The sequence below is a fragment of the Cupressus sempervirens genome, chromosome 10 (assembly GCF_028749045.1).
Source record: "Cupressus sempervirens isolate cs-2001-9-10 chromosome 10, ASM2874904v1, whole genome shotgun sequence".
Taxonomy (NCBI): domain Eukaryota; kingdom Viridiplantae; phylum Streptophyta; class Pinopsida; order Cupressales; family Cupressaceae; genus Cupressus; species Cupressus sempervirens.
Window position 1 is genome coordinate 722,177,022 of NC_143127.1, and position 23,156 is coordinate 722,200,177.

The 23,156-nt window shown below is 34.9% G+C and overlaps 1 protein-coding gene across 5 annotated transcripts in view; it reads left to right on the top strand.

Moving 5' to 3' along the window:
* Window positions 1-3,363: 3,363 nt before the first annotated feature.
* LOC149535866 (uncharacterized) overlaps window positions 3,364-23,156 on the top strand; it is a 67,497-nt gene continuing 47,704 nt past the window's right edge. The window contains exons 1-6 of one of the 5 annotated variants that reach the window (XM_089806601.1): window positions 3,364-3,563; window positions 4,737-4,882; window positions 5,127-5,278; window positions 5,507-5,641; window positions 6,384-6,489; window positions 6,826-6,909. In XM_089806601.1, coding sequence (XP_089662727.1) covers window positions 5,266-5,278; window positions 5,507-5,641; window positions 6,384-6,489; window positions 6,826-6,909 — 338 coding nt within the window. In that variant the 5' untranslated portion in view covers window positions 3,364-3,563; window positions 4,737-4,882; window positions 5,127-5,265. Of the gene's footprint in view, window positions 3,564-4,736; window positions 4,883-5,126; window positions 5,279-5,506; window positions 5,642-6,041; window positions 6,112-6,383; window positions 6,490-6,825; window positions 6,910-23,156 lie in introns of all 5 variants that reach the window. The other 4 variants (XM_089806603.1, XM_089806602.1, XR_016357791.1 and 1 more) reach the window with 4 other exon arrangements.

Below are 23,156 nucleotides of genomic sequence, written 5' to 3' on the forward strand. Positions count from 1 at the left end.
ACATAATATGGTTATCCCCAGTAGGAGATATTATTCTTTGAAGAGAGGCGTCTTAAAGAAAATAAAGATATAAGAGGGAAACCAAACATACTCCTTTAGGGATGCTGAGAAAGCAATATCTAATATGGAGAATGAAACAATATGTAAATGACTATATACAAGATAAGGAACTCGTGAAATATGGAGAAAGTACAATCCAAGCACTAATTATGAATTATTCAATAAATTAAGGATAGCCCTAGTTAGAGGACATTTCACAAACACATCAAGATGGGTCCTTGATAGCCTAATTTTCTAAACCATTAACCTGTTAAAATCTTGTCTCGAGGAGCTTCCCATGCATTAGGTAGGCACAACTTAATCCGACATAAATAAATTGGAATTTTAGTCTTTTGTAAACCATTTTTCTCTACCAAGGATATATGCCCATCCTTAACATTGTAATTGCCTAATTTGGATCTATTCCAAATTATCTCATCATCGTCTTGTTCTTTGGAATCAAGTAATCTATTTTCCAAAATTCTCTTTAATTGTTCTAAATCATCTCGTGGAAGATGCAAGTCTTCTTAAGATTTCAAATGTCATTTCAACAAATTAGCTTGATCTAGTGTTACACAATCCTTGACATAATGACTCCAAGAAGACTAAAATATATCTATTACTGGATAACCTCCCCACAAATCCTTTCAAAAAAACCTTTCTCCCACAAGTGTTTCCCTTCTTTTAATCTACGTCAAAACTTTTTTCAAAATTGAAAAAATATTTTGGAAAACACTAGCTCACAATTTTGAATTCCCATTTAAAGGAAAACGTTCAAATGACACTAATAATTTCCCATTTCTCTCTTCATTGTTTGAAGTTTTGGTTTTTCAAAAACTACACACCTACAGTTTACTAAAAGGATTCAAATATGCCAAACAAGTTGTGTGCTTGGAGGGGTCAATCAAGTAAGAGTTGGGTGTTATTTTATCGTGAAAATTTAGTGACTTAATGCTAGATTAAAACTTGCAACACACAACAATGGCAAACCTTGAGGCACATATTTGTTAGATTATTCTCACACAATGTTAAACAATCTTGTGCAACATATCAACATTTTGATATTTTGATGGGGCCTCGAGAGGTAATCCTGGTATTACAAGAATAAGATGCATCATTAATAATGACTCTGTCAAGTGGATAGCTAAAAGAGCCAACTTTATTGGATCAACCACTAATAACCTTACTGAACTAGAAGCTCTGCAAGAAGGCCTCCAAATGTGTCAAAACTTAAGTATCTCTAAACTTATAATTGAAGGAGATTCACAGATCATCCTAAATGCCATTAGAAAAAGGGAAACACCAAACTAGGTTTTAAATTCTAACTCAAAGAAATCCTAAAACTCATGGACCTCTTTGAAGATATTTAGATTCTCCATATTTTTCAGGAAGGTAATAAAGTGATAGATAAGTTAGCAAATTTAGGTGCTAATGGTGAAAATATCCTAATCTATAATGATAATTAACTTAAGCATAAATTGAAGAGTCTAAGTATTAACTGAAACTGGATAATGTAACTTCCATTCGTAATAACTTAATTAGATCTAACTTTTACACACACACACACACACACACACACATCTATAGATTTACTCATGTATATATGTGTTTACAGACTTATTCATGTATATGTGTGTGTGTGTGTGTGTGTGTGTGTGTGTGTGTTTGTGTGTGTGTGTGTGCACAACTTTATTCTTATATATATGAGTATGTTTACACGCACACACACATGTCTATAGATTTACTCATGTATATATGTGTTTACAGACTTAGTCATGTATATATATATGCATGTCTACAACTTTATTCTTACAAATAAATAAATAAATAAATTAAGAAAAAAAAAAAAAAAAAAAAAAAAAATATATATATATATATATATATATATATATATATATATATATTCAATTTTATACATATGTTTTGAGAACTCTCAATTGGAATTTTTTTTGTTTCTTATTGTAGGTTTGCATGTGTCAAATGGGTGTTTTAGTAATTATCTCTAATCTATACTTTATGGTTGCAAGTCCTGTCTATATTGGCATGTGCGCCAATTTCTTTACATATTTGTCCTATTCCTTTTATTATAGTTAGATAGGTAAATGTGGTTTATTGTCCCCTTTCTTGCAATTTTCACATACGTCTCTTTCAGTGGTAAGAATTTTAATTTCTTAATGCTCTCGGTACGAAGTCTGAGGGTCCTTTTAGTCAAGAGTAATCTAATTTACACAAGGTAGACTAATTTTAAATTAAGTCACTTCTAACTTCTAGTGCTTAAATAGTTAAACATTGGATTATACTCTTAGTATTTCATAAGCTATGTCGGTGTTGTATCTTTTTTTAGTACTGTGCATTATATATTAATAGTCTTAGTTGTTGATTGGGTGGCCTTATCAAGATATGTTCTAGCAGAGGTTTGTAATGCTTTTCTGATTAATTATTCTAATTCTAATTCCTACTGTTTTAGTCTCATGTTGCTAACCTTGTTGGAAGCAAAAGATTTTTTTATTTTGGTTATGTTTGGCAATCTGGTGTTGTACAAAGCAGAGATTTTTCAATGGAACAAAGTGGAGGCTAGGATCTTCTCTCCCCTTTCTCTGCTTCTATTTGCCTCAATATTGTATTTGTGTTACTTGTGGAAATGCATACGGTAATCATTGTAAAACATTAACATATTGATGAGCCCAAGTTCACAGAGATATTCTAAGTTGTAAGCAATAAACTAGAGAATGCCTCTTAAAATTCTGTATAATAAAGGACTATGTCCCAGGCAAGACTGGAGGTTTTCTTTCCTCGTTTGAACGGAAGACTTGTAATTTCTTTTATTTATTTAATAATATAATGAAAGGTTTTGTCTGTTTACCGATTCCAAAAAAAAAAAAAAAAAAAAAAAAACAAACAAAAACAAACGAACGAACAAACAAACAAATATTTTGATATTTCAAATAAAACTAAAACATTTAGTATTAAATTTGAAGAATTTTTGAGACACCATCACCTCTAAAGCAAATATTAAACTAAAGACATCAAAATTTTGAATGTGTGATAAAACTATATAATTGAAATATGGGTAAGAGGCTGAAGTCAAAATTAATAATTGTTATATACTTCGATTAATTTTTATTATTTATTAAGTTCAAATAGACTTGAACTGAATAGTAAATACCACCCAAATAAGAAGCTCACAATTTACCATTGTATTGTACTCTTTGCCTGAATTTTAAAATATTTAAAATATTTTTTTCCCTAGATTATTTTGTTTGTTTGGACTTTATTCACACTAGGTCCTTAAACTATCACCCGTATGCTTTTTTCTTTTGTTTTTTCCCCCTAAAAAATATTTTTTAGAAAAGAAAATGTTTTTTTGTTTACTATTTTTGAATTCTTGCAAGTTGATGAGCGCTGGAGACGGCAGTTTAAAGCAGTACTCGTGGATTCAAATCGCCACAGCCTAAGATGCTTCAAGGGTAAAATCTCATCGATCCTGATGTAAGCTGCAACGGTAAAATCTCATCAATTCTGATGTAAGCTAGCAGAGTTTCACTGTAAATTTATTTTGCCTTGGCTGACAAAAATTGATGCAAGTTCATATGCTTTATGATACAGAAAATGGGTCGTGGAAACATCTAAAAATATTTTTTATTCGTAGTTAGTTTTGGTTCATCTAGGCTCGGTTCGCCCAGGTTTATCTAAGGTTATGTCTCTGAATAAATTTTTCTCATAGAGTAATCTTGGTTATATTCGTCTAGGTTTTTCTGATGTTATGTCACTCAGAACTTGCTCCCGGCTTTGTTCATCGGCGGGACATTTTACTTTAACATTTGAAACTTTCTCCATATCTCCTGAAAATTTGAAACCCGGACAGCTACACTATATAAGTCTTGATGCTATTCCTATATGACATGTTAAATTTGAGTTTCCGAAGTCCATTATTTTATTTGTAGAGATCTATATGATAGCTTTCGTCATTCACAATTCATGCGAGCCTGCATGATCCATCATCAGGATTTATAGATCGTATTATTATTGTTATTATCAGGGTTAAGGTTTAAGAAATATATTTTCTCTAGATCAGGAAGTATAGGTTGGACAGAGCAGCGCTAGAGCAACCCAATTCGGCCAAATTCTTAGGTTTTCCGTTCTTTTTCCCATTCATGGGATTCCAATGCCATATTTGTTTCTAAAAGTTTGTGGGAGCCTATTTTACTTCTCCAAGCGTTGAGTATATATTTCAATGCTATATTTGTTTCTAAAAGTTGAGTTTATGCTATTCCTCTTGCTTTGAAGTGCTAACTATGACTGCAGCTGTATTTTGATTCATTCGTATCTCAACCAAATTTCTTGTCAAAATTGTGTTCGAATTTGAACGTTAAACATATTTACCATAATCAAAATTTAACACAATTGCTTGGCAGAGCACAGTACAAATCTTATGAAATTAATCGCATGAGCAAGCTACATTTGGAAAGATGAGCAGGGTTTTAATTTTTAGATTTTGCATTTCTTAAAACTTAATTATTCGTGTCTATGGAAAATTGTTCCTGCAGTGCTGGGGTTCTTGATTTTTTTTTGGGTTTGTCCGCTTCTCGGGTAAAACGTGAAGGGGAAGGGCTTTGACGTTTGTATTGAAGCGTGAAAAGTTTAGGGCATTTTGCTTTGGAAGTATTTTAATCGCTACTGGCTGTGTCAAATTTTAGCTGGAGACAGATTCAAGGTATGGCGAGTGCTGACACGAACCCTCCTCCAGAGGATTTTTTCTTGATTTGTATAAAGAAATGGGACGTTGGATAAAAAATATTTTGAATCTCCTAGATCTTCAACAATTGTTGGTATTATTTTTAAGGTCAGCTCTGTCACCATTCTTGTTTTGCGAATCTTTTTATTTGTGCACTCATTTTTTAATTCAATCAACTGAGGGTGATTAGTGGTTGTAGTTTATAATTCCAATAGAGTCTATGTTATATTTAAGAGTTGGCCATAAAGGTAACAGAGCAATGTGTAAAACATGGAGGAAGTTCCCTGAAACATTTATGAAGTGAGGAACTGGCAAAGTAGGGTTTTAAATAAAGTGCGTATGTTAATCGCAGGATTCCAAAGCAGAGTTTCAGGAGGAAAGTGGAAGGATATGATGATGTTTTAGGTGTGTTGTTTATTCAGGGGTCATTGTAGAGGAATAGTTCAGTTCACAAGGCTTGCAGATATTGATTGGATGAGCACATATTAGATATGATTTCAAGTGGTATGGAATCTCTTCTCAAATTGGACATGCAATGGATTTGTTTCCTGCAAAATTGAATATGTTCATTTTATTTCATTGTCATGATGATCCTAATTTATTGCTCTCTAGAAGTTATTAGAGGTATATTTCACCACTATATAGTGTCTTGCTTTAGGGCATTCCTTCACTTTGTTCTCTAGTTTACACACTTCATGACTTTCAGTCACATTGAAAGATTTTTCTGGTCAGAATGTTTTCAATTCAGGATGGAATCATTCTTGGGGCTGACACTAGAGCCAATAGTGTGGAATAAGAACTGTGAAAACATATATTACACCAAACATATACTGCTGTGGAGCTGGAACTGCTGCAGATACAGAATCGGTACTTAACTTCAAAGCAGCGCCAATCATGAAATAGGTTTCACCACTATAAATACTACGAAAAATGCATAGAAAAACAGAAGAATGGTGAATGCTCAATTGGAGTTATACAATTTCATAGTTTAATTTGAAAATGCTTTGTTATGTTTATGATGACTAAAGGCTCTCTTGTATTTATCTAGATATGGTTAGCCCTCAACTTGACCTCCATCTTTATGCAACTGGGCAGGAATCACGAGTTATTACAGCCCTTACCATTCTTGAATGTCATCTGCAAGTTGCCATTCAAATCACATGTAGTGTGTGCACTATGATTCATTTGTTGTCATTAATGCTGCTTTTGAGAAGCAGTCTTAACTTGGCAGAAATAATTAATGCCTTTCGCTTATGTCTTTGAACAGTTACCAAGGCTGTGTGAGTGCATCCCTAATACTTGGTGGCATGTATATTACTGGACCACACTTGAACACTGTAAGCTACTTATGTACCATGGGAGTTTTGATATATCCTATGATCACCTCCTTTCTTTTGTGTTTCGTGGTTATTTATAGATTAGGGTTCAAGGCTGAGTAGAGAAGCACATTAAATCTCTTTGAGGAATATGCTTTTTGAGATACTAAAACTTTGGCAATCATCAGCTCTTTGCTTTCAACAGAAGTGATACATCTGTATTCATTTTTATGTTAAGAGTGAGTGAACAGGCTTGATACATCTCTTATAGAGTTATATTTTTTTAAATACAGATATATCCTTATGGATCAACAGACCCTCTACATCTTGCTATGATTGGCGCTGGATCCTTTTTCTGCCATGGCTATTTTTGAGTCAAGATACAGAGAATTCGGGACAGTGAGTTCATTTCATTCATCTTTTGCTGTATTTTAATTCTTTTATTTAACCAGTTTGGCTATATTTACTTATTCTGAATACTGCATGCCAGTTATTGTTGCTGAAGCCATTAAATCTCTTTGAAGAATATGCTTTTTGAGTTACTGAAACTTTGGTTATCATCAACTCTTTGCTTTCAACAGAGTTGATACATCTGTTAATTTTCATGTTAAGAGTGAGTTAACAGAAAAAAAGAAAAAAGAAAAAAAGTGAATGAACAGGCTTGATACATCTCTTAGAGAGTTTTTTTTTTTCTCTTTTTTCTTTTAATACGGATAAATCTTTATGGATCAACAGACCCTCTACATTTTGCTACGATTGGTTCTGGATCCCTTTGCTGCCATGGCTATTTTTGAGTAAAGATACAGAGATTTCAGGACAGTAAGTTCAAAAGTTCATTCTCATTCATCTTCTGTTGTATTGTAATTTTTTTATTTCACCAGATTTGTTATATTTACTTATTCTGAAAAACTGCATGCCGCTTTTTGATGCTGAAGCCATATTTATGCTTTGAAAATGTGAGTTTTGAAATTTTCAATTATTATTTGCAGATGAGCCATAGAAATGCTTTATAGTGAACTCATCTTTCGACACATGTTTTCTTTGCATTATCTGCTTAAGTGGGTTGTGAATAACTAAATGATTGCACATTTTTAAATATCTCTAGTGATTTCATCTGCTATGGTTTTGTTCTCAAAAGATAGATTAGGTTATAGATTATAACTTACGGGTCTATTTCATTAATAGAGTCTGTCTAACTAGAATTGGACATTTGAAGTTCAGCATCATTCGTAAAAAGCATCATGTTTAGTATCTATCCATGAGGACCGAGAGTTGAAAATTTAACGTCGACCCCTAACTTGAGCAATGATCACTTGGAGATGCTGCTGTAACTTAGACCCCTTAGGATTTGGGTGTGTAGCAAGGGTCATTGTAATGTAGTTTCCTGATGATTAGATTTTACCTTTTACTGATCCAGGGCCTGTTTATATTCATAGCCATAATAATGGGATTTTGATCATTTGGAAATTTTCATAAACTTAATAGGCATTGGCTTGTTGTGGACATGGAACTTCTAGAAATGGTATATCATCACATCTCCATCTGGTTTACTTTAGTGAAATCCAATTATGAGAGACTCCATTTGAGTACACTTTTAGTGATATACAAGAATTTTCTCTATAAAAGCATATTTTATGTAATTGATTGATCTGTTTAATCAGACTTTTAAGCTCATCTGAAAATGTTTCTTCAAATTAATGATTACCATGGTCTAAAATCACTTCACATTTCTACTAGACATGTTTATTAGGCATTTCCAAAATATGCTTGTAAGGTAGAAATCTCTCTCTCTCTCTCTGTCTCTGTCTCTGTCTCTCTCTCTGATTAAGGAAGAAGAATTGCAGAATTGCATTATGTAGATTGAGACATAAATTTTTGGCTTGATTTCGGAGGGAGTGATTTACATACCATTTCGATCTGGAATCCAAAGTTTTAGCTAACGAAAGTGCCTCTAGATCTAGGGCACCTAGCACACTTGAATGAAAATCTGTAATGACAAGTTCCTTTCTATATTTTATTTCTTGATTTGTACTCATGTTATTAGAAATCTGTAATGTCCCCCATATAATTAAAGAATTCAATTTAAGATAATTGTGTATGGCCTCAAAACCTAATAATAGTATCTCTTAGGTCCATTTTAATTTATTAGTTGTTAATGTTTTGGTTGTGTTAGCACGAAGTTTCACTGAACCCAAAACCGCTCAAGCCACGAAGGAAGCTCTAATCACACAAAAGAAGAAGCACAAGGAGGGGGAGAAGTAACCTTTCTTGGAGCAAACATGCAAGGAAATGGTCAGAGAACTAAAATGGCTAGAATAGTAGCAAAACAAAAACTCCCTAGATTCACAGGTGATGGGTTAGACAATCCAGTACACCACTGCAAGATGTATATGAGAAGCAAATGGAGAAAACGATTAAAAGCATTTCCAACCACTTTAAGGGGGATTGCTATTGATTGGTACACAAAGCTAGGGGCTGAAATGAAAGCAAAATGGAAAGACCTCTGAATGGCTTTTGAAGTCTAGATGCTTGTAAGGTAGAAATCTCTCTCTCTCTCTCTCTCTCTCTCTCTCTCTCTCTCTCTCTCTGATTAAGGAAGAAGAATTGCAGAATTGCATTATGTAGACTGAGACATACATTTTTGGCTTGATTTCGGAGGGAGTGATTTACATAGCATTTCAATTTGGAATCCGAAGTTTTAGCTAACGAAGGTGCCTCTAGATCTAGGGCACCTAGCACACTTGAATGAAAATTTGTAATGACAAGTTCCTTTCTATATCTTATTTCCAGAGTTGTACTCATGTTATTAGAAATCTGTAATGTCCCCAATATAATTAAAGAATTCAATTTAAGATAATTGTGTATGGCCTCGAAACTTAATAATAGTATCTCTTAGGTTTGTTTTAATTTATTAGTTATTAATGTTTTGGTTGCGTTAGCACGAAGTTTCACTGAACCCAAAACCGCTCAAGCCACGAAGGAAGCTCCAATCACACAAAAGAAGAAGCACAAGGAGGGGGAGAAGTAACCTTGCCTGGAGCAAACATGCAAGGAAATGGTCAGAGAACTAAAATGGTTAGAATAGTAGAAAAACAAAAACTCCCTAGATTCACAGGTGATGGGTTAGACGATCCAGTATGCCACTGCAAGATGTGTATAACTATATGGCAAGGAAATGGAGGAAACGATTAAAAGCATTTCCAGCCACTTTAAGGGGGATTGCTGTTGATTAGTATACAAAGTTAGGGGCTGAAAAGAAAGCAAAATGGAAAGAGCTCTGAATGGCTTTTGAAGAATGTAGATTGTTACAGGATGATGATGAGATAGTTATAGAAATATATAACACCAGATAGGCCACAAAATGAATCAGTACGAGCCTACAATAGGAGAATGGAAGAATTCATAGGCAAATTGAAGAACAAACTAGTAGACGGATTGAGAAAAGATGGTTTATCAAAGTACTAATTCCATCCCTACATTAGAAGATGAAAGTGGTACCACCATCCTCCTATGCCGATGCCTGCAATGAGCCATTTATATCAAATGTGAAAATAAAAGCTCAAAAGGAAGAAAGCATGGGAGTGGCAATGACAATATGTAAGGAGAGAGTGGGGAAGAATCTTAAAGAATCCAAACATTAAGAAGGGACATGATGCGAATGGTGAGAGACAGTAGAAGGAAAGGAGCTCTGGTGCACGGATTGCTAGATGGACATACATATGAAAGACAACCATCCAAAGAAATTCTGTGATATATCAGGAGTATTAGGACATTCCATTAAGGCAAGAAGCACATAAGTACTCTTCACTCAAGGTGAACAAGCCTCCAAGAAATACAAACATAGAGGCATCACTAGGAGGATACCGTAACAATCGGCGAGGAAGTAATAACAACAATACTAATACACCCGAAGTCGCATCCCATATGATACTAGGGGATGCCCTATGATCCAACACAGGAGATGTAATGAATGGGGCCATTTTGCTCATGATTGCCGAAGTGGAGGACAAGGTGGAGGGATGCTATGTAAATGGTGTGGACCTAACAATCATTAGGATGTCGACTATCCGATCTGGAATCCGAAGTTTTAGCTAATGAAAGTGCCTCTAGATCTAGGGCACTTGATAGAAATCTATAATGACAAGTTCCTTTCTATGTTTTATTTCTTGATTTGTACTTATGTTCTTGGAAATCTGTAACGTCCCCGATATAATTAAAGAATTCAATTTAAGATAATTGTGTATGGTCCCGGGGCCGCATCCCATATGATACCAGGGGATGCCAGATGTAATGAATGGGGCCATTTTGCTCGTGATTGCCAAAGTGGAGGAAAAGGTGGAGGGATGCTATGCAAATGGTGTGGACTTAACAATCATGAGGATGTCGATTGTCCGATTTGAAATCCAAAGTTTTAGCTAACGAAAGTGCCTCCAGATCTATCCAGATCTAGGTGCCCTAGATCTGGATGCTATGCAAATGGTGTGGACCTAACAATCATGAGGATGTCGATTGTCCGAACTGAAATCCAAAGTTTTAGCTAACGAAAGTGCCTCTAGATCTAGGGCACCTAGCACACTTGAATGGAAATGTGTAATGACAAGTTCCTTTCTATGTTTTATTTCCTCATTTGTACTTATGTTCTTGGAAATCTGTAATGTCCCCGATATAACTAAAGAATTCAATTTAAGATAATTGTATATGCCTCCGAAACTTAATAATGGTATCTCTCAGGCCCCTTTTTAATTGATTAGTTATTAATGTTTTAGTTGTGTTAGTGTTATCTCTAAAAGTTGCATCCTTGACTAAATTTGACAAATGATCACTTCGAGAAACATGAAAACACTTGTGGGTAATGGGTGTACTAGAATTAGGAGTGAGTCTTCGGGTTCTAGGCTGGTTCCTTATGGATATTCACCTATTTGCTCTTCAAACAAAACTTATAACTTGGAGGAAAAGAGATAGAAGGAAAACAAAAATAACTTATAAACTGGAAAGATGATATACCAAAATTGACAACATAACTGGTAACTGGTCTCAATCTTGCAAGGTTGTATCTTGCAAGTGAACACTTCTCTTCTATATAGGTTTGCATGAGTATTTCACAATCAGGTCCTGAAAATAATAGTTAAGAGAAATAGACTTTTTACTTAACAATATTGTGGACACAAACTATGACCTGCAAACAAAATACACTTATGTAAAGAGGTACTAGCTGAGACAAAGTAATGAGGAATGATAAATTCACAGATTATCTTTACCAGTCATACATTGAACACAAAGATACAGAAAACAAAGAAGGTTAAAAATCCAAAAAGACTTCCTCCAAAACATTCAGTCACTGTATAGTTAATTTCTAAACTGAGTTACAAAAAATCTGCAAAAGTATACCAAGGACAAAGATATGTCACAAAAGTTTACTTGCATAATCAAAACCTTTTACAAATGAGCTCAACCCCTTACAAATTAACTCAAAGCTCATACTTGTGCATTTTACAACCGATTGCATCATAAATGCAAAACACCCACTCCTTGGGCGAGCTCAGTAAAAAATGCACTTTTTGAGCCCCCTACAAAGACTTCAAAAGGGGAATAAGTGGCCCAAAATTCATGACCTAATAATATCATCATAAAGACCCTTTATAAATGTAATTTTATCCCTCAAAATATCCCAAAAAGTTTTCAAAATGCAATAGCTCTTCATCTAACTTTCTATCTCCTTGTCAACTTGCCAAAAATATCCATTAACTTTTAATATATAAATTTATAAAAAATTATTTATAATATTTTTGATATTTAAAATGAGAAATTTTTAATTATTATTAGTAAATGCTAATTATATTGATATTATTAAATGACCATTAAATAAACTAATAATGTCAATATAATATATATTTATTATTAATAAGTTATAATTTTATCAAAAATATTTAAATATATTATAATTAATTTATATTTTTATAATATTAAAAGTTAAAAAAAGTTATTAAGCTTTAGAGCTAAATATTAATGAAGTGATTTATAGCTTCATCACTTTAATTAATATTTTTTACATTAAAGAAGTGGGAAAAAACACCACTTTGAAAAAAATTCAAATTCACTCATGTGAGTATTGAAGGAGAATGTTAAAACATAAAGTAAGGCAAAACATGCCTTCTACTATGCACGATAGGTAAACAAAGACCTTATCTATACTCACAACACATATGAAGAATATTAGGGAAAAGAACCCTAAAAACTTCATTCATTTCATTTTATTTGGTCTTCATGTGAGCTTCAGTCAACTGGAAGAAGAGAGGGGTTTAGAGAAGAGGAAAATGAAGGCTCTTACTGTGCATTTTTTTGTTGTTGCTTTGTATCACATATTGTTGAATTTTTTTGGAGTCATGGCAGATTTTTGGGTGCTTTTTTATCTTGCTTCATTGCTGTTTTGTTTGCTGGGCCGCTATGGGAGGAAGAAAATGAGAGATTTGACAAGAAAAAATGTAGTTCGATATGCATCATTTGCTTGCATTCTTGGTTTTGACTAGTATTTCTTCTACTACAACAAATCTATTATGTGTTCTTCTTTGTCATCCCATTTTCAACATGACAAAAATGTTGTCACCATGAAGGAAAAAAAGGCTTTCTGGGCAAGATTTAGACCTCAAACTAGTAAAAATTGGGCAATTTGTGGTTGAAATATAAAGATCATTGTTTCTCTTTCTTGAGTGTTTTCTGTGCACGTTTTTGCTGTTGCTATAGCATGCCTACTTTTGCTCTCATTTGCTGAATATAATTATGGTATGACACATTTTTACATGGTTTTTTCTGCTATGAAAAACCTAATAAATTTCATGGCTTCTGTTGTTTACTCATTTTTTGCAAAACCTGAAATTTATTTAAAAAAGAAGAAAATATGCAACTTTCTCTGATAGTGTTTCCTATGCATAAAAATATGATATATTTCATCAAATCATAAAGAGAAGATCTGATTTTGTTTTGTACTTGCAAAAAATTGAAAGCTTCTTGCATCTCTATGCATTTTTTGACCTTTATGCTTCCATCTTTGATATTTGTGACTAAAAATAAAAAAGTTGGGCACATTTTTGCTGCTATATCTTACACCATTTTGGCTTCTTCCTTCTTGGATAGAATGTTGTTTTAGTTGGGAAAAATGGAGTTCGAACAACACTTTGTTCTTTCCCTTTACAGATTTTCATGAGTATGTATTAGAGCTGCAATAGTTACATTTTCTGCTCCTTTCTAAGCATTTTCAGTGAACAAATAGCATATTTTTTTTGCTCTCTTGTGGCTATAGTTTACATCACCATGGATTGAAAACTTTTAGCTTGGAGAGACACTATTTTTTATGCATTTTTGAAACAGATTTATATCATTTTTCTGCAACTATGCCCCTTGGCTGAAAACATTTCCATTAAACATTTAGATGCATATGCTTCGTCATTTTTTCACATATCTGATCTGCATGCTTGTAGATAATAATTACAGTAAGTAATGAAATTGTTATGTTGATCCTGCTTCATAAATGCTTTGAAGTAACCTTTTGACTTTCAAGAAAATGCAAAACGGAATGCAACATAATAATTTTCCCCTTGTGGGAATACAAGCATTGCACCTCCCCTTGCTCCAATTTTGCTATTGAATCTGTCAAAAAACATTTTCTAGACCTGATTTTGCTGTTCAAAAAATTGATTTGTGTTTTTAACAAGGTTACGCATCACAGAATCAGGTTCAAAAATCATATAATTGCCAAAACCAACATCCTTAACATTGCTGCTTTGATTGTCATGAGCATTTTTTGCTGCCCATTCATCCAATAGGTTATCTAGAACTTCCTTAGTTTGAGTATTTGGAAATACAGGATCAGTATATTCTTCTTGGTCAAAAACTACACAATTTGTATTAATTGGACTGGGAATATAGGGTTCAATGTGGTTTTTAGCAAGTACTTCAGACCTGATTGTTACTTTGGTTCCATACCTAGTCTGAAATAACATTTGTGACCAATTTGCAGGAAAGTAGCCTCCTATCTTAGCTGCGAATTCTCTTGATAGACAAAAGGCAAAATATAGAGGTAAATTACAAAGATATCCTGGGGAATAGAAAAGTTGGGACATGCATGGTGTCAAACTTGCATTTTTTATGAGACCCACTGTGTTAACACATGAACCATCCAACTGCACTACACCTTTCTTTAAAGGTTCATACTTTAACTCTAGTTGGTTTGCTATCTTTTTGGGCATAACAGAGTTTGTGGCTTCGCTATCTACCATGCAATTATGAACCAACTTATTCTCTATAATCAATGAAACATAAAATGGTGGAGGTTTCACATCCTTACCTTGAATCTTATTTCCTTTTTGTTGTTGTCCTGTGAAACAACTTCTTGGTTTGTGAATATAGTTTTGTGGGGTTCATCAACAACTTGATTTGGAATATTTGCTGCGAAGACCTCCTTCAACAAGTTCATTTGTCCTCTGAAACAACTTCTTGGTTTGTGAATAAAGTTTTGTGAGGTTCATCAACAACTTGATTTGGAATATTTGCTATTAAGGCCTCCTTCAACAAGTCCGTTTGTCTTGGAATAGCTAAAGAATCCCACATAGACATCGTGATGCTCATCCTTTTCATGTTTTCCACAATATTAAAGGGTAGCATGCACTTTTGATTGGACTCGAGGAACATCAAGATGTATTTGCTGTTGTGGCTGATCTTGAGTGACAATAGGAGGATTTATTTGTTGTTCTTTCTGTTCTTGAGGTACCGACAACCTCTCAGTTGATACATTCTTACTTGTCACTATTTCATTGTCTAGGGCTCTTTTTTTGCTCTAGCATAAACAACACCTAGGGCATCACCTCTATTTACAACACAATGTTCTATGGGAAGAACTTCTTGTTGTTTCTTAGCTTCAACTTCAGATGTAGGTTGTGTACTTGAAGCACCTTGAATCATTAAGGCTTGACTAATGATTCCATTAGAGCACATAGCCTGATTGTGTTGCTGATTGCAAGGGTAACACCAATCATAGTCTGCGGCTAAGTTATTTTGAGCAGAGACAATATCTCTAACAACATGTAAAGGAGGAGCAACATTTAATTGGGTGGGAGCATAAGGTCTAAAAGGTCATTGGTTGAAATTCTGCCTATCAACAAGGTTAGCTTGGTAAGGCTGCCTATTTGTTTTTATATTGACCTTGAAATTGCTGCTGGACAGGTTGATTTGCAACCTTATTTTGAGATTGGTATGGCTGCCTAGCCTGGAATTGCTGCTTTTTAATATTTACCAGCTCATTGTTGAAAGTTTGCATAAGGTTTTCTATCTTAAGCTGGCCATTTCTTATCTCTTGCAGCTCTTGTGAAGAGCCTGCAACTATAATTTTTTGGCTTGGAATAGTTGGCAATGGGTTGAAAAATGGTATAGCCAAAGGTATATTAGGCTGGATATTTGATATATGGGCATTGGAGGCTTAGGGGCAATTTTACTCACTTGAATAAGACTATTTTCAGCCCTTACAACAATATCATAATTTTGCGGCACTGAAGAAGCCCCCATAGATTGTATTATAAGAAAAATATCACTATTTAAACTTTTCAAGTAATAAAGAAAAGCATGGTCTGCTGAAGGCCTTACCGTATTTGGTATTCTGCTCCATGTTCTTTGAAATCTATAATTGAAGTCCATCATCTGCTCATGAGGAGTGCGCTTAATGGTTGTGAGCTGCTCAACAAGGGACAAAAAGTCCGATTTATACTTTGTCAAGACATCTCCCAATGCATCCCATAAACCAATTGAACCCACAACAAGGCTTCGAAACCACTGTAGAGCTTTTCCTTTGAACAAGGCTGCAAGCAGCTTCACAACATCTTCCCTGGTAACATGATGCACACTGCACAATGTTGCAACATCTCTGATATGCTCAAATGTTGTTGTTTGGCCTTCTCCAGTGAAATCTAGTAAACTTTTCAAAGCAGCTAGAGGAATATCATGGTGTTGAGCAAAAATTAGTGGACTTCTTTGATTAAAAGGAACAAATGCATATTGCCTTGCCATTGGTGCTTGGAAAATTCTCCTTGGAACAGTGATTCGTCTTACAACAACAATAGGACTTGTTGGTGGAGGAGTGGATCTGGCCTTCCTTGTATAAACTAGGGTCTCTTGGACTCTTTCAGCTGATTTACCTCTCCTAGGTGGGGACAACTCCTTGTATTCAAAACTTGCAGAACTACTCCTTGTTTGCACTCTTCTCATAAGTCATATGCACTAATCTTTCTTTCCACAACTTAGAGTTGCTAGATGTGTACACATTTCACATCTGAACAAGTGAATTTGCTGTTGTACACACCAGCAACAACAAAGAAAATATAAAGAAAAAATTGAAAACAACTTTTTTAATCCCACCGAGCGTGCCAAAATTGTTACCTAAATTTTCACCCCAGGTTAAAATTCAAGTAGAATCTATTACTTAGTTTTCCCACATGTCAAAATCTAGTTGTAGAGAATGTGCAAGTAAAGACAGAGCACATCTATTGCATTTAGCTTATATCTATTGCCAAATCAAAATTTCATTTTAGAACAAGAGTAGTCAAAATGTCCTTTATATTATTCATCGTCATAGATATGTAACTCTCACACAAGACTGTGAGAGTAGCCTCTACTGCTCTATTGTTAAGTTCCTATCTATTCTACACAAATGTAATTAAAATGGAAGAAAGAAAGGATATATATGTAAGGGTCATGGGTAACCAATCATTGTCTGTGATGAATGACTGGTTAAGCATCCTCTTGATCACTCCTTGTCAGCAGCTTCATGCCTCGCATCCAAAGCTTCAGTTGTTTTCTGCAAAAGAGAGTAGATCAAAAGATCTAAGCAATGATGGTACCTCCTCATGTACATATCTTAATGCCATTTTTCACATTCGCATAGAACAGAACAAATATCTCAGCTAGTTAAAAAAGGATCATAAATGCTTTTCTTTAAAACATCAAGTCATTGCCTGTGATGAATGACTGGTTAAGCATCCTCTTGATCGCTCCTTGTCAGCAGCTTCATGCCTCACATCCAAAGCATCAGTTGTTTTCTGCAAAAGAGAGAATGGTTTAGACAAAAGATCTAAGCAATGATGGTACCTCCTCGTGTACATATCTTATCTCAATGACATTTTTCACGTTCGCATAGAACAAAACAAATATCTCAGTTGGTTAAAAAAAGATAAAAAATGCTTTTCTTTAAAAGATCAAGTATGTCAACATCATATCAGCAAGGAAACTATACAGATATTTAAAGCAAAAAACCACAAAGATAATGATCTACAACCATTATTGTTTTTTTTGAAAGTCAAAAGGTTACTTCAAAACATTTATGAAGCAACATCAACATAACAATTTCATTATTTACTCTAATTATTATCTACAGGCATGCAGATCAGATATATGAAAAATAATAGAGCATATACATCTAAATGCTGACATAGAAGCATTAATGAAAACATTTTCAGCCAAGGGGCATAGTTGTAGAGAAATGATATAAACCTATTTTAGAGATGCATAAAAAATAGTCTCTCCAAGCTTTTATGAATTGTAGCCACAAGTGAGCAAAGAAAATCTACTATTTGATGACTGAAAATGCCCATAAAGGAGCAGAAAATGCAACTGTTGCAGCTCCAATACACCCATAAAAATCTGTGAACTCCATTAAAGGGAAAGAACAAAGTGTTGTTCAAACTCCATTTTCCCTAGCTGAAACAATATTTCTTTCTATCCAAAGAAGAGGCCAAAATGGTGTAAGATATAACAGCAAAAAACATGCCCAACTTTTTAATTTTTAGTCACAAACATAAAAAATGGAAGCATAAAGACCAGAAAATGCACAGAGACACAAGAAGCTTTTAGTTTTTTGCAACTACAAAAAAGAAGAAGATATTTTCCCTTTATGATTTGATGAAATATATCAGATTATTATGCATATGAAAGATTATCAGAGGAAAGCTACATGTTTTCTTCTTTTTAAAGTAAATCTTAGATTTTGCAAAAAAGGAGTAAACAACAGAAGTCATAAAATTTATCAGATTTTTCAGAGAAGAAAATGCCATGTAGAAATGTGTCATACCATAATTATATTGAGAAAATGAGAGCAAGAGTAGACCTACTATAACAGTAGCAAAAATGTGCACAAAAAACACTCAAAAAAGAGCAACAATGATCTTCATATTTCAGCGACAAATTGCCCAGTTTTTTACCTTTTCGTAGTCTGAATTTTGCCTAGAAAACTCTCTTTTCCTTCATGGTAACATTTTTGTCATGTTGAAAATTGGATGAGAAAGAACACATAATAGATCTGCTGTAGTAGAAGAAATAACAGTCAAAGCCAAGGATGTAAGAAAATGATGCATATCGAACTGCATTTTTTCTTGTAAAAACTCTCCTTTTCTTTCTCCCATGGCAACCCAGTAAGGAAGAAAACAAGTGGTGGCCCAACAAACAAAACAACAATGAAGCAAGATGAAAAGGTGCCCAAAAATCTGCCATGACTCCAAAACAACGCCCAACAATATGTGATACAAAGCAGTAGCAAAAAAATGCACAAGAGCCTCCATTTTCTCTTTTCTCCAAACCGTTCTCTTCTTTGAGTTAACTGAAGCTCACGTGAAGACGAAATGAAATAAAAAGAATAAGGTTTTTAGGGTTCTTTTGCGTAATATTCCTCATATGTGCCGCGAGTTATCGTGCATAGTGGAAGACATGTTTTGCCTTGCTTTATGTTTTGACATTCTCATTCAATACTCACGTGAGTGAGTTTAAGTTTTTCCAAAGTGCCAAAGTGGTGTTTTTTCCCACTTCTTCAATGTAAGAAATGTTAATTAAAGTGATAAAGCTATAAATCACTTTATTAATATTTGGCTTTAAAGCTTAACAATATTTATTAATTTTTAAGATGCAACAATCATTTTTAGTCCTAAGTGCCCTAGCCATGGTTGTCATTGCCGATGCCCTGGCTATGGCAACTGGTCGGCTCCCGCAGCCCTTGCCGTGGCCTTTGGCCCGTTTTTGCGTGCTCTTCTTTGGTCAGAGATTGAAAGCTGACGCTGGTCTCTGGTCTATTGCATGCTCTTTGCTTGTGTTCCAGTTTGCTTGGGCGCTTCGTGCTTCTCTCCATTGGTTGTAGGTAGCTACTTGTTGGTTGCAGGTTCATGGTGTGGGAGTGCTATGCCTCCTACCGCTGTTGCTAGTTCTGGGTCGACTTCTACTATGCCTTCTAGGGGTAGATCTGTCTCTTATGCCAATGTGGCTGCATTTGAGGCGAGTCTTCATGGTGCTCGAGTTGTTCAATCCGGGCCTTCCTGTCCCTGTGAAGTTTCCCCTGTATGTGTTTCAAACCCTATAAGGGTACTCTTGGACTTTGAAACAGTCGATAATATTTTAGGTACGACAGATGAGCTCTCTTCTTTTGTTGCTATCTTTTTAGATTTCGGGGTTTCTGGCCCTCTCTTTCTAGTCTTCATGCTTGGATTTCTAAGCATTGGGAGCCTATTTTAGATAGTAAAGTTTAATTTTGTTAAAGATAGGGAGACTATTTTGTGCAATAATAGTTTTTCACGAGAGGACAAATTTCCTCTTATGGCCAAACCGTGGCATATGGATTTTGATCCGCTAATCGAATCCTTTAACAAGGTTCCTATTTGGATTCGAATATCAAATCTTTTGATGCATCTCTAGTTGGATTCAGTTTCTGAAGCTATTAGGACTGCCATTGGTGATTTTTTATATGTGGACTCAGACACTTCGAATATACTTCATTCGACATATGCTCGATTTTTTGTAGAGATGGATATTTCTAAGGGCCTTCTTGAGAAGGTTTGTTTGGATTCTTTGAGAGGCTCTTGGACCCTAATAATGGATAATGAAGGTATCCCTTTTTGCTGTAGAAAATGTCATAAGACTGGTCACATTGCTGCTCGCTGTGCTGCTGTGACGACTAAATCTAGGCGACCACCTTCTTGGTGGTCAGGGGCCTCTTCTGGATTCAGCAGTTGTATCTGTGGATGTTTCCTCTGTTGATGATCTTTCGGTGCCAGTGTTAGAGGAGGTTCCTGTTCCTTCTCCTGCCCCAGTACTGGATGTTCCTTTTGGTCTTGTTGGGGGCCAGGACCATTTTCCCTCTCCTAGCACTGCCCCTGTCCTTCCTCTTAGTTCTGTGGGGGGCTAGTTGGCAATGGGCTCTTCTAGGAAGATTGTTGGTGTTTCAAATTCCCCTAGGCTTCTTTGTTTAGTTTCATCTGTGGATTGGATTGCTGAGGTAGCTAAGGTGGAGGATGGTTGGACTGCAGTCAAAAGAAAGAACACAAGACCATTTGCTCCTCTTTTAGAAATGAACCTCTAATCATGCAACGGTGGCTCTAAATCAAAGGGCAAATCATGATATATCGGGCTATGCCCTTTTGTTGGATCTTTACTTTTGGTTGGTGATAGGCTTTTTGTCACCTTGGTTACCCTATGTTTGGGGGGTGACCAGTCCTGCTTTTGTTTGTTGTATCTTTGTATCTGAACTTATTGGAAATCTTTAGTCTTGTATAGGGTTTCAGGCCCCCTTCAAAATCTGTTTATCTTAATCAAAAACAATATTTATTAATTTTTAATGTTATAAAAATATAAGTTGTTTATAATATATTTAAATATTTTTGATAAATTATAACTTATTAGTAATAACTATATATTATATTGACATTATTAATTGATTTAATGATCATTTTGTATATTTATATATTAAAATTTAATGAATGTTTTGGCAAGTTGACAAGGAGATAGAAAGTCAGATGAGGAGTTATTGCATTTAGAAGATTTTTTGAGATATTTTGAGGGATAAGATTACATTTTTTGGGATATTTTGGTCTTTATGATGATATTATTAGGCCATGACTTTTGGGCCACTTATTCCCCTTTTGAAGTCTTCGTTGGGGGTTCAAAAAGTGCCTTTTTTTATTGAGCTCGCCCAAGGAGTTGGTGTTTTGTATTTATGATGCAGTTGGCTATAAAATGCACAAGTATGAGCTTTGAGCTTATTTGTAAGGGGTTTTGATTATGCAAGTAAACTTTTATGACATATCTTTGTCCCTGGTATACTTTTGCAGATATTTAGTAACTCGGTTTGGAAATTAACTATACAGTGACTGAATCTTTTAGAATAAGTATTTTTGGAGTTTTAACCCCCTTTTTTTTTTTTTTCTGTATCTCTGTGTTCAATGTATGATTGATAAAGATAATATGTGAATTTATCATTTCTCATTACTTTGTCTGAGCTAGTACCTTTTTACAAAAGTGTATGTTGTTTGTAAGTCATAGTTGGTGTCCACAATATTGTTAAGTAAAAAGTCTACTTTTCTTAACTATTATTTTCAAGACCTAATTGTGAAAATAAGCAAACCTATATAGAAAAGAAGTATTCACCTACAAGATACAACATTGCAAGATTGAGACTAGTTACCTATTATGTTGTCATTTTCGGTGTATCATGTTGCCAGTTTATAAGTTCTTTTCGTTTTCCATCTTTTTTCTCTCTCAAGTTTTAAGGTTTGTTTGAAGAGAAATTAGGTGATTATCCGTAAGGAACTGGCTTAGAACTCGAAGATTCACTCCTATTTCTGGTACACCCACTACCTAGGAGTGTTTCCATGTTTTCTCGAAGTGATTGTTTTTCGAATTTCGTCAACGGTGCAACTTTCAGAGATAACAGTTAGCACATATGTAATCCTTTATGAAGTTTTCCTGAACCAAAATTGCTCAAGCCACAGAGGAAGCTCCAATCACACAAAAGAAGAAGCACAAAGAAGGAGAGAAGTAACCTTGCCTGGAGCAATCATGCAAGGAAATGGTCAGAGAACTAAAATGGCTAGAATAGTAGAAAAACAAAAACTCCCTAGATTCACAGGTGATGGGTTAGATGATCCAACACGCCATTGCAAGATGTGTATAATATATGGCAAGCAAATGGAGAAAATGATCAAAGATGAGTGGTTAAAAAGCATTTCTGGCCACCTTAAGGGGCATTGTTATTGATTGGTATATAGAGTTAGGGGCTGAAAAGAAAGCAAAATGGAAAGACCACTTAATGGCTTTTGAAGAATGTAGACTGTTCGAGGATGATGATGAGATAGTTATAGAAATATATAACACTAGACATGCCACAAAATGAATCAATATGAGCCTACAACAGGAGAATGAAAGAATTAATAGGCAAATTGGAGAACAAACTAGTAGACGAATAAAAAAAAGATGGTGTATCAAAGGGTTAATTCCATCCCTATGCTGGAAGATGAAAGTGGTACCGCCACCTATGTCGATGCCTGCACATGTGCCATGGACATCAAAAGTAAAAATAAAAGCTCAAAAGAAAGAAAAGCATGGGAGTGACAACGATAATACTTAAGGAGAGAGTGGGGAAGAATCTAAAACAATAAAAACATTAAGAAGGGACATGATGGGAATGATGAGGGAGAATAGAAGGAAAGGAGCTCTGGTGAACGGATTGCCAGATGGACATACATACGAAAGCCAACTGTCCAAAGAAATTCTATGATATATACTAGGTATTAGGACATTCCATTAAGGAATGCCTTTATAACTTGAAGGCAAGAAGCACATAAGTATTCTTCACTCAAGGTGAACAAGCCTCCTCAAAGAAATAGAAACATAGAGGCATCACTAGGAGGATACCGTAACAATTGGCGGGGAAGTAATAGAAACAACGCTTTGAGATGCATCCCATATGATCCAACGCGGGAGATGTAACAAATGGGGCCATTTTGTTTGTGACTGCCAAAGTGGAGGACAAGGTGGAGGGATACAAGGACTCAAAATAGAAAACTCACTTACCTGGATACAAGGACCCAAAATAGAAAACTTACTTACTCGGATGCAAGTATAGAAAAGGAGAAACAAAGGGAGGCAAGAAGCAATATCTAGGAGGCCACAACGAAAGGACAAGCTTGTACCACAAACTCCCCTCTAAAATCAATATCTGAGCTCAATATTATGCAACAAATGTTACAAGCCATGATGGAAGAAGGACA